General features: G+C 44.7%; 4 protein-coding genes across 4 annotated transcripts; 3 read left to right on the top strand and 1 right to left on the bottom strand.

The window, feature by feature from the left end:
* Window positions 1-2368: 2368 nt before the first annotated feature.
* On the bottom strand, window positions 2369-3640 carry CCR75_003797 (uncharacterized protein; the record flags this gene model as incomplete). Its single annotated transcript, XM_067961890.1, has 1 exon — window positions 2369-3640. One exon carries the CDS (start codon window positions 3638-3640, stop codon window positions 2369-2371), a length of 1272 nt encoding a protein of 423 aa, XP_067817517.1.
* Window positions 3641-4064: 424 nt separating this feature from the next.
* CCR75_003798 (uncharacterized protein) lies at window positions 4065-5375 on the top strand. Its single transcript, XM_067961891.1, has 2 exons — window positions 4065-4363; window positions 4431-5375. Exons 1-2 carry the CDS (start codon window positions 4098-4100, stop codon window positions 5128-5130), a joined length of 966 nt encoding a protein of 321 aa, XP_067817515.1. The 5' UTR covers window positions 4065-4097; the 3' UTR covers window positions 5131-5375.
* Window positions 5376-5675: 300 nt separating this feature from the next.
* CCR75_003799 (uncharacterized protein) lies at window positions 5676-6720 on the top strand (the record flags this gene model as incomplete). Its single annotated transcript, XM_067961892.1, has 3 exons — window positions 5676-5728; window positions 5749-5859; window positions 5955-6720. The coding sequence occupies 3 exons, from the start codon at window positions 5676-5678 to the stop codon at window positions 6094-6096; spliced, it is 306 nt and encodes a 101-aa protein (XP_067817516.1). The 3' UTR covers window positions 6097-6720.
* Window positions 6721-6780: 60 nt separating this feature from the next.
* On the top strand, window positions 6781-7304 carry CCR75_003800 (uncharacterized protein; the record flags this gene model as incomplete). Its single annotated transcript, XM_067961893.1, has 3 exons — window positions 6781-6848; window positions 6935-6986; window positions 7048-7304. 3 exons carry the CDS (start codon window positions 6781-6783, stop codon window positions 7177-7179), a joined length of 252 nt encoding a protein of 83 aa, XP_067817510.1. The 3' UTR covers window positions 7180-7304.
* Window positions 7305-12056: the final 4752 nt, after the last annotated feature.

The raw sequence follows: 12056 nt of genomic DNA, 5'->3' as shown, positions 1-12056 counted from the left end.
TGTAACACCTGGCAGGCTTCGCGGCCGCTCAGTTCTTGTTTCAATCTTGGGTTTAAATCTGAGTGAGTTACGTGGAAGACATCGTCAGGCGGGGAGTTTGGCTGGGGCGGCACATCTGTTAAATGATAACACAGGTGTCCTAGGATGGCGCAAGCCATTCACAAAGAACGGTGTATGCGTTGTAGACGCATGCACCGAATTATTGATGGCGAATTCGACCATCGGTAAAAACTCGCTCCAATTCGGATACGATTGGACGTAACCTCGAAGTATCTCTTCGAGGACGCGATTTACGCGTTCTGTTTGACCATCCGTTTCCGGGTGATCAGATGTTGACATAGTCAGCCGTGTTCCGAGAGATCGGAACACGGATTGCCAGAACGCCGCCGTGAATCTCGGATCTCTATCCGAGACTAATTCACGGGGTAACCCATGTAGTTTGAATACCGTGTCGATAAAGACACGGGCACAACCCGGAGCCGTAATCGACTCTGGTACCGCAGCAAGATTTACCATCTTGCTGAATCTGTCTACAAAGACAAGGATTTCATTGTTTTTGTGGTCGTCTTCGGGAAACATGTTAGATGATAGTGGAAATACGCATCACGTTTCCCGTTAAAGGTACTCCTTTCTAAGTGACATAGAAAGGAGTGCGGTCGAACGAATGAGTTCGACCATAGGAAACGATGCAATCTTGGCAATGCTGTCCAATTTGGACAGAGATACCCTCCATTCAGCCATCGCCAAGTTCATACAACATGAACTTGACGAGATGAAGGAAAAGGTAGCCTTGCTGACTCAGCAAGGCTCTCAACAGGTAGAACTGTTGAGGTTACAACAGGTACAGACCTCTGTACCTGGGATGACGCAAACGCGTCGTCCCGAAACCTTAAAGATTGACACCTCTAACTATAGGAGAGTCGAAGTTAGATGAGCGAAATATGGTCCTTGGACGGACTTCAGCGTGCTACCAGGTGTAACGGGGCACTACGACTTGTACTGCTTCAGTACAAGTCCACTTCGCACTGCCTCAGTCGCGAGTGGTGCCGCACGTTATTTCACGTACGCTAGTACGTGCAGAGGAAGACTTCTCTTTAAGGTAATTAGCTTAAAGAGGGTAAAATGAAAACTGTATTAATATAATTAAGTATATCTTCTTTCTATCTGTTAGCTCTAACTTAATTATACGCTAATACTAAACATGCAATTGAATTCTTATCTTATCTTATCTGTCTCTCTCTTTTGTTTACATCTACAGCTGATTAGTCTGCGGAATAATAGATATAATGGTCTATACCTATTTATGGATAAGAATTCTGAACATTATTATATAATGTAATATCCTCCAAATATTATTTACCTTTTAGATAATTAATAAATTAACAACCTTTAAGTGTTAATTTCATGTAACGATACACCCCGTTACATCAACAAGATCTTTCCACTAGGTGATGTTTGGATCAGATTTCAGCAAAACTGGCAGCATTTGGCGGCTATCAAATGTTTTCTTACTTAATATGTGGGTGGAGGCAGAGTATTGGGAGCAAATATAGCTACTTTAATAAAGTAAAATCCATTTTTCAGCTTCTATTTCCTATTGATGTCAAAGTGTTTTTAATTAATAAATCCAGCGGGTTTGTGTCCATTATCTAAGGGGGAAGACTATGTCCCTCTCAAGGCGGGGTCCCCAAAATTCTTCTCTATATATCGTCAATATAACCGAACTCTCCTCGGCTTTGGGAATTATTCTACAACTCATCCTTTTTAATCTGATGTTTCGTTTCGCTTATTTTAATTTGATTCTAACGATACCCGAGTCTCAAGGGTATCGAAAAGTCTGCTCCAATTCAATTGTTCTGGTTGGTGTTGTTGGAGAACATATCAAAACACACCTTTTCTTCCGATACATTGTATACAAGAAAGTGAAAAAAAAATACGGCCTAGACACGACGATTCCCATTTTTTTAAGAGGCGGCCAAATTCGTATACGGATTTAAATATCAACGAAATAATATTATAAAAATAATATTAAAAAATCAAATCATAAATCTTAAATATTGAATCAAAATTCAACTAGCACACCGCCTCCTCTGAAGAAGACGCATATCGTTTTTAAATTAAGTGGTCACATAGTGACCACTCCATCCAATGACAGTCAGAGTGATTGTCACTTAAGCGGGCGATTTGATGCTTAATTACTACACCAGAGTGGAACCCACATCATGTTATAATTAACCAATATGGTAGTAGTTCATATTAGCATGTTATAATTAACCATCATGGTAGAGTTCATATTAGCATGTTATAATTAACCATCATGGTAGTAGTTCATATTAGCGATTAACTTTTAAATCTGAAAATGGGCGCGTTACGCTTTTGAACGCATCTCATGCGGTGCAACAAATACTTTCAAAAAATTCCCGTCTTTCTTAGCGATACGAGAATACGCTTCGGGCAACTCTTCAAGAGCGAGGCGGTGCGAAATCAGCACCGAAGGATCGAGTTCGCCACTTTCAATCGCCTCAAACACTTGAGGATAATACTTCTGGGCAGGTGGGCGGCCTGCACTAATCGTTACCCCCTTCATCGCGACGTGACCAATTGGAAATGATTCCATTGAGCGCCTATAGTCCGACACGATGGAAACGTGGCCGCATTTGCGCACAATCCTCAACATTTCGTTAAAAATGGCCGAAGGCTCCAGGTCGCTATCCATGCCAACGGTCTTTTCCAGTGTCGTCATCCAACCGGTGGAAGTAGAGCAGCTACTCGTGTCAATTACAACATCGGCACCGGCGGGGGGTAGCACTTGTTGCAAGTTGGCCACTACCTGAGCGGGCGAAAACTCATGACGGTCCACAACCTCAATATTCATGTGAGCACGGGCAAATTTGACCCGCTCGACGCATTGTTCGACTCCTACCACTGTCTTTGCACCACGAAGCTTGCACCATTTTGCAGCCTGTAATCCAATGGGTCCTAGCCCCCAAATCACAACACTATCCCCTTCTTTCACATTGGCGACATCAACAGCGTGCAATGCCGTGACTGTTGTTTCAACTCCAACAACCGCCTTGTCATCACTTACCCCCGATGGCAACGGATAGCAATTAACGTCTCCAAACGGCACTCGGACGTATTCGGCTTGGACACCAGGCACATTTCCCATCAAACGGGAACTTCCCAGCACCGCAGCAGGTGCCCAACCACCGTAATTCTGTCGAAATTCCTGAGATGCATTCGTACAATTGCACGCCGCAAACTCGAGTCGGCGACAGTGCGTGCAATCACCGCAAGCCAACACAAAACTAATTGCTACGCGATCGCCAACCTTCACTTTGCTCACGGTAGCGCCAATACTGTCCACAATGCCAACGGCCTCGCTACCAAGAACCTGGTTCGTTTCCAACCCGCCCGTGTCTCCTCCACAGACATCCGTTGCGAAGTCAGGGCTCACGGAACACGCCGTGACCTTCACCACCACGTCGGACGCTTCGACAATTGTTGGCTTGGAAATGTGTTTTAACTCGACCGCCTTGCCAGTCCACACGACGGCACGCATACACCCTGCTGGGTCGTTGCAACACGTGTCTTGTCCGTGCGCATGCAGGCTTGTTATCATTTTGTTGACTGTAGTCATATTGCTTTTTTTCCTCTTGACTGTCGGGAACTTTGCTTTATGCGTTGCAAAAACGAATATGAGGCATCTCAAAAGCGCTCGAATTCGCGAAAGCATCATGACGCAGACCCTCGTCGCACGTATAATCAGTCGTATACGCACTTGGATGTTACTGAAATGCCAGTTGGAGGTGGAATGCTCAGTATTAATATGTGAGTTTAACGGTCTTGACTAAAAGGAAGCATTCTGTAGAAGCTACAGTTAGAATGTATCTCTTTCTCCGAATCGCATCGGGGTCCCAGGGGTATCGGAAAGTCTGCGTCATTTGCTGTTCTTAATACATTGCTCTGCGCCCGTCACAAAGCCTATCAATTGTCGCGGCCTCAGTGTGATTTGGGAATATTCAGAAATTGACAAATTAGTTCTACATATGAAATCGAAAAGTGGCAATTCTTTTTTTCTTTTTTCATGTCCACAAATGAAAGCATATAAAGCTTGCGAGAAGCGATGGAAAAGCTCTATGATTGATGATTTGCTGCTCGACGGCGCATTGGTGGATGTGCGAAATCTTAGCACGGAACAGCAGAAGAATGTATGCCGCGTAGGTTCGTGGAAATGGAGCCAAAATCTCGAAGAGCGGCCCGTGTTGGGTTTCGATGGCTTTGGCAAATCCCACCACGGTTTGTGTGTTATTCCGAGCGCTCTGGATGAGATAACACAACTACATTTTGCTCATGCGTGCTTGTACGTTTCAATGTTGCTGCAATTAGTCGAACAAATGCTCATTTCATTATACTTTACTAACATTCAGGACCGAGTTTGTCGAATTACCACACCTCACGAATCTGCATAAGCAAAACCACCAATTTTCGGGCATTTGGAACCAGGCATGCGAATCATATCCACAGAATCCATCCGAGTTTCCGCTGCTCGCAAAGTTGAGCTGGTCAGCATTAGGGTACCACTACGACTGGACTGCGCGGAAATATCACCGAGACAAGCATTCTCCTGTTCCAGAGTCGCTCCAACAACTCGGTAAAAAATGCGCTGCTGCATGTGGGATGAAATTGGCACCTGAGGCCATTATCATTAATTTTTACAAGACGAAGTCGGCAATGGGTGGCCATCTCGACGACGCCGAGTTTACGATGGATCATCCTGTGATTTCGCTGTCCCTCGGCAGTAGCTGTATATTCCTTATAGGCGGCCAATCGAAGGATGAGCCACCCTTGCAGATATTACTACGAAGTGGTGATATCGTCGTTATGGGTGGAGTGTCGAGGAGGTGTTATCATGGTGTTGCTCGCGTATTCCCGACTCGCTGTAGTTTGGATTTTTATAAATTCGACGCTATTTCACGAAGCAAGGCTCATTACGATGAGCTTGAATACGTTAAAAGGTATCTCAATTCGCAACGTATTAACATCAACATCCGGCAAGTGTACCCTGGCGAGATCTCTACGTCAAAGAAAGATTCACAAACACACTCGCCTCAGATCGCAATAAATTGAGTAGTGGCTCTACAGTCGATCGGAGCGACTTGGTTCTGACTCGAACATTTTTAGCACAAAGCCTCGCTGATGCCACAATCGCCGCATAGGTTGTCAACGTACTTCGGCAGCGGTAAACACTAAACTTATAGACCTGTTGTCATCTCAGCGTCTTAGATACTTGAGCAGGATTATTTACCCTAATTATTAATATAGGTAAAAATCAAATAAGTTAATGGGTAACATAGCGCAGTAATAGCGCGTCCGCTTTGCATGCGGAAGGCCCGGGGTTTAATCCCCGGCGTGTCCATTTTTCTTTATCTAATATGGAACAGAGAGACAAAATTTACTTATCGAAAAATAACGCAAAGCTATCCCGATACTGATATAAGCTAAGCAAAAGTGTCACTTATATTTTATGAAATTTGCAAGCTCTACCTTAACGTGTCACACACCATACTAAAACATTCTTGTGTCTTTCAGCCTACGTGTCTTGCCTGCATTAAACAAGAAGCAACATGAACAAGTAAGTTTCTTCGCTTACGCCGACAACAGCGGCTGCAAGAATGAATGCGTGCAAGACTACAGTCGATATGAATTTGGTTCTTAACCATCTTATGTTGATGATTTTATTGGCAGCGATGAGATGGACACAGCGCTAATGAGCTTTGTGAACTGCCTGGGGGCTATTATCATGGTGTCCGTAGTATGTTTTCACTACCTTACGGCCAAGCCGACGGACGCTGACCTGTAGATGTTCGAACTTGGTATGTAGCTCTTGTCGCGTTAAACTTTAATCGCTATATTAATCATTTACTGTCATCTTGCTATCTTCGTCGTGCCAGCAATCTACTGCAACGAATTTGGCAACAAAAGAGCTTTGAAGCTTTGACTATATCAAAACGATTTTTACCAAGTCAAGAGCGCTTATATTATCATGTTGCATCAATCATTCACAAACGTCATGAATATTTTTTTGCGAATTAATCCTTAACATGAAAACGTGCTAAGAACTTGATCGTTGTCAGCGTTACAAATGAATTTATTTTTTCTTATATTTTCACTTACTCGGTGTACCGTCAGCAGGATTAAGTACTTAGCCAATGTTGACCTTTCGGTCGCATTTTAAGAGCTGCAGCGCCGATTGTCTTCTTCGCCAGTGGTGCATACTGATTAAAGCTGCAAATAGACACGAGAAGGTGGCCGCTGATCCAAGCCGTCGACCTCATATGTCTTAAGTGGGGTCAATTTATTTGTAGTGTCCGCCTTAATCTTCCAATCGGTTCGGAGCTCCAGGCATTTGCTCAGATTTGTTGCGTATAATCTTTTAGCCTGGCCACAATCTAGCGAGAAATTTGGACGCTCCATGCGTTCAGGATCAATAGTGGCAGCATTAGTTCACAGCCTCAATTGCGCGCATTCCGGTATCCGCGCTTGTGCATCATGCGTGTAATGGCATCACCCAGACGGCGCCAAGATCGTTGCAATCAAGAGCGAACCCAATGACAGCGTTTGCAAGCATAATAGGCTGACTGCGTAGCACATCATATATGTAAGATGCGGATTCTAAGCTAAGGCAACACTTTGAACAATAATAATCGATTAATTTCTTTTACGACGATGCTAATGGGAAGCTGTCACAGTGTATCTCGTGTGTGCCACATGAAATACATGCATTATTCGAGACCATGCCAACTGCAAACAAGGGTGTATTGGTCAAATGGTAATGCGGCAAATTTGTACAAGCCTCCTTTTTAAAGGCATCAGCGTGTCTACACATACGAAATACTCTGCTTCAATTATCGCACTAATAATACACTTGCAGTGACGCAGCGACAAAGCAGTATCTGCTGCATCTAAATGAAACAGCCGTCCAGGTTGGGCATTTGCTGTTTTTCGAGTGTATAATCGCTAAAACATGTTGAATGTGGTTTACAGCATCGATTTGTGATTGAAGATTTGGACGACACGCATCTGTTTATTGTACCAGACCCGAAGATCATTGCATTTATCGAAAAGAAGATGGACGAGTGGAATGAGAAGAACACATACCAACCACCTACACAATAGCTTGCTCTAAATAGAAGAGGCTCCGCATTTTGGCGAACTTCGATGACTTATTTGTTATATATTCTATAATTTGGGTTGATACGAAGTCCTTACTTGGATAAGTTGTCATGAACCTTGACGCATTACGTGCAAAACACTCTTATTTTACCACGTGCTCAATTGAGCGATCGCGTACTCCGCATATAACTTGCCCTCGCCATTGCACGCATCTAAATCACTTCGCCCTACTTGCCAATTACTAGACTGCCGTGGGTGACCGAACGATGAATGAATGAGCAGCATTAACCGTAGCAGCTACCAAAGCTTCCTTCACGCAGCAGTCAGGTACACCCTGAAGTTATCGTGCTCGAAAAACGCCCTTTTAACAGAACGTATCTATAAGTTAATGCGAGATGGTGCTTATGCATTTCGGCCTGCATGGTCGCAAGTATCGGCTTGATCACAATAACCTCCGCCGCCTTGGCAGTAGTCAGCTCGGAACTACAACCTGCAAGATGTGTCATCCGGACTTGCTGGAAAATAAATGGAACACTTGATTTGAGTTACTTTTGAATGCATCTATAGTCAAAGTTCTGTAACGACCTAAAAAATGCGAGCTGGTCAACCTTTGAGGTTAACGGCTCGACGGATCTCGAGGTTTACGGCTCGACGGATCTCAACATTAAGCTTTTGAATGGAGGACAAGCAGTCGATGCTTTGTCAGATTGTTTTGTCTGGTAACTGAGCTCGACCTAACTCTTGCCAGTGTGAAGGTATTTTATTAAAAACAGCAACAGATGACTTACACCTTGGATTAAATATTGCTGTGTTTTCGTGAGCAAAGCTCAGTGCACAAGACTTTTTATCCGTTGTATCGATTTGCAGTGAATGCAATTGACGCTATTCGGCTTTCGTTGGTATCATCATTTTATTAATTGAAAAAATATGATGATATTCTTGGGTCAATGATGATACACTACACCTTTTTTTTCGATGGAGCGAAGAAGTCCCAACCTGAAGTCCACAGTCGTGCAGGCATTGGTGATTATTTTTTAATCGAGAGTATCGTCATGGGACTTCTGCAATAAGCTCCTTTCGTCTTAACAAGACGAAAGGAGCTCAAAATAGTGATGGAATTGGCCTAATTTGTTAATCGTACACAGTTAAATTTAGCTTGATTGATTGTGATAACCAAGGCATGGTTTGTACTTATGACAATACTTTGCTGCATTAATGTAACATTTCAAGGTCATCAAATGCAGAAGCACAATGGTGAGTGAGGCGACATTCAGTCGAGATCTACTAAGATATACAAACGTAGTGACAACCTATCAAGTTTTAGTTTAAGACTTCATTTGTAACGGGGTGTATCGTTACATGAAAGTAACACTTAAAGGTTGTTAATAGATATATTATCTAAAAGGTAGATAATATTTAGAAAATATTAATTTATATGGTAATATTCTTAAAAGCTTATCCATTGGTAGATATTGACCATTATATCGACTTTCTTCGCGGTCCCATCAGCGCTGGACGCGGGCAAAGGGTAAGACAGATAAGATTTGTCCCATGTTTTGTATTTATTTATAATGAAGTTAGTATTATGTAGATAGACAAAAAGAACTTAATTATATCAATACAGTTTTTAATCAACCCTCTTTGAGCAAGTTTCTTAGAGAGTATTCCTCTGCACGTAATAGTGTACGTGAAGTGACATGAGGCACCACTCGCACTGAGGCAGTGCGAAGTGGACTTGATCTGAAGCAGTACAAGTCGGCAGTGCCTTGTTACACTTAACCAAAGGACCTAGTGCGTTGGGTGAGGTCGCTAACGTGCCCACCACAACTAGCACAGCGAGGAAGCGATTAAACCAGCTTCTCTTGCGTGCAGTAAGGTAGTTGTGGTGGGCGCGTTAGCGACCTCATTCAACGCACTAAATACCTTGGTAAAGTGTCGTCACGGGAGCGGTAATCTTGCTCCTCGTGCGCACTTACCAAGTAGGAAGTAATTTTCAGACTGCTTTATAGTTAACCGCATTAAAAATACATACCTATTTTTATTAATCCAAGTGTAATTTTTTTCTGTAAGGGGGAGATAATGTAACATTAGCGCAACTTTAGCCCGTTACACTACCCCTCCATAAAGAACGGATTTACATTCTAAATTCGTCAAAGAGGAGCGAGGAACTGCGAGCAGCTTTACGCGCCGCGAGTTCACTCAATCACTCTAGCGACCTGTGTTTCCATACACAGCGCCAAAGATGCCACCTAGAAGGGGCAATGTTGAAGGGTCGTCTGCGAAGATGCCCACTCAACCTCGCACAAAGCGCACGCGCCACGTTAATTCGCCGGCCGCGTCTAATGCCTTAGTCGGAACGCCGACAGCCACTGCTGCTGTCGCGTTAACAGGGCTAAAGGATCCATTCCACATTAACAGTGAGGATGTTGATCCGTCGCTCATTGTCGACTACAATGAGTCGACACTGTTGCCGTCACCTCATAGTAGTGATGCGGACAACGAGCTCGTGAGGAATGATGGTAGCGCATTATTGCCCATCCAAACTTCTCTCATGGCTCACAATATGGAGGCAGCAGCATTCACGAATGCTGTCTCATCGTCTGCGCTGGAAAGCGCAGCGACAGGTAATGAGAGCGCTGCCCATAAAGGCGCAGTCGCTTCTTCGTAGGGTAAAACCACAACGCCTTATGCTCAGACCATAAAATCCATAATGGTTTCGACATAAAGGATTCGGAGCCTAAACCTCCGCCATCGACACTTGAACGTGCTCAGTCGTTGTCACAAGCCAGTCGTTTTGAACGTGCTATGTGGCGGGTGGCATTCACTGAAATACCCTCCATCCAAATGACCTCGTTTAAACGAGTCAAAAGCGTCGCTCCTAGAGCGCGCTCTTGTAGACACACATAATTATAATGGCGTCTTTAAATCATAGAGGGCTCAGTGAAATCGCTTGGGCATATTTTCCCGATCTCGGTCGTGTTGCGTTCAAATAAAACTCTTGACCGATACGAGGCGAAATTCCTGCGCCGCATTCCAATGCGATTAAACGTCGCAGCGGATTAATTTCGCCCGCTTGTATGTGAAAGAAATCATGGGCGGTACTGTACCCCTGTTTCTTTTCTCACAACGCTACTTCTGCTTGTCCATTTGAGACTTGCGAAGAGGCCTCAGCTGGTGCTCTTTTTCATAGGTAGCCACCAAGCCGGGCACATCAATACGTAGGGGTCGATCGGTTCCCAGGAGTAAAACCTCTTCGAAAAACTTTTTATTGGACGAGGATCTGATACCTTTGCCTCACGGAGCGATGGGCAAGCAACCATCCAACAAGGAAGCGTTGATTCCCACCCGCATACATTAGTGCAGGCGGGGCCCGATAGGAGTGGCGATCTCGCCCACCTACTCGCGGCTGCCTTACCTTCGTCCGTTCAGTCACAGGCGTTTAGCGCTGCTGAACGATGTATTGCGGGTCTCGAGGGTCAAGTCTCGCGACTGACCTCGGATCTTGTTGGTGTCCGAGCGAAGGCTCGTCAGAGTTATGAACGCCTGAAGACTCGCTTGGACCTGTTTGAAAGGATAATGCTGAGGGATTTGCGTTGCTCGCGTGATGTCTTTCGCTCTCCAAGTCATGTTCGTGTTGGGAGGCATCGGTGCGATAGCTTTTCGCCTTGACCGTCCTCCTCACCCGAACGACGCTCGACTCACAGTCGGCGTCACCATCGGTCTCCCTAAACGGATGGGGATATGTGACCTCATTTGGGTCTAGATACCGTTTCAGACGACCCACGTAAAATACGGGGTGCGTCTTCATATACGGCGGAAGGGTGAGCCTATAATTCAGGTCTCCAACCTCTTCTACCACCGTAAAGGGCCCAATGAAACGCGACAACATCTTCGTAGTACCTCCAGGTAGTACAGAAATTGCATTTTTAGGTAGGGTAGCAGTACTTAATAGTATTATTTATCCATTCTAAAGCATTCATTACTTTTGCGACCATTTCGGTCCGCATATTTTTTTGCTTGTCCTGTGCGCTTGCCATTTCGTCACGGACTTTACGTGTCAACGCATTTAGTATCAAACTCGCCTATGATACCATCGAGAGGTCGGTCATATGGCGTAGTTTTATTGACCACTGCTAAACTGGCAGGGTCACTAGGGCAGCTTTCTGTCGTTGAGATGATACGCTTATGGGTCATTGTCATATTGACGAAACTATGTCCCTCTTTCGTACCGAGCATAATGAGCCCCCCACTAAGACTCGGGCTGCGCACAAACGAGACTGGCGTCCGAGGATGGCGCAGTCCGTTATTATAAAACGGTGTCTCACCCGTACTGGCGTGGACACTGTTATTTACAGCGAACTCCACAAAGGGCAATTGCTTGCTCCACTCGACCGGTGTCTCCACAAGAGACTGCTTCATTGATGTGATCGCATCTTCTTGTTCTTTTAACAAACCCATATTGTGTCCTTTTTAAGGAGATCAGGTGATGGTTTAGTTTGCTCAGCGTAATTTTTGCTATACTTATGCAAGAAATTAGCAAGCCCTAGGAATTGGCGCAAATCCTTCACATGCCGTAGAATTGGCCGTTCCTTTACTGATTTTACCTTGTCTGGGTCTGGTCGTACACCATGTGTACCTACGATGCAACTCAGCACAGGTATCTTAGGGACCCCAATGACGCACTTTTGCAAGTTGACGTACAATTTGGCGTCCTTCAAAGTCTGCATTACAGCGTCTAAATGACGCTTGTGCGACTCTATTGCGCTCAGCCTGTCCTCGTCCCTACTATGCACGAATACATCGTCAAAGTAATGGGGCGCGCACGGTGCTGACGCATCACGTGAGCCACCACTCGGTTGAATGTCGCTGGTGCGTGTTTT

Source organism: Bremia lactucae, linkage group LG3, assembly GCF_004359215.1.
Source record: "Bremia lactucae strain SF5 linkage group LG3, whole genome shotgun sequence".
NCBI lineage: Eukaryota > Oomycota > Peronosporomycetes > Peronosporales > Peronosporaceae > Bremia > Bremia lactucae.
Note: the sequence above shows the minus strand (reverse complement) of the source record. Positions and strands in the feature narration are given on the sequence as shown.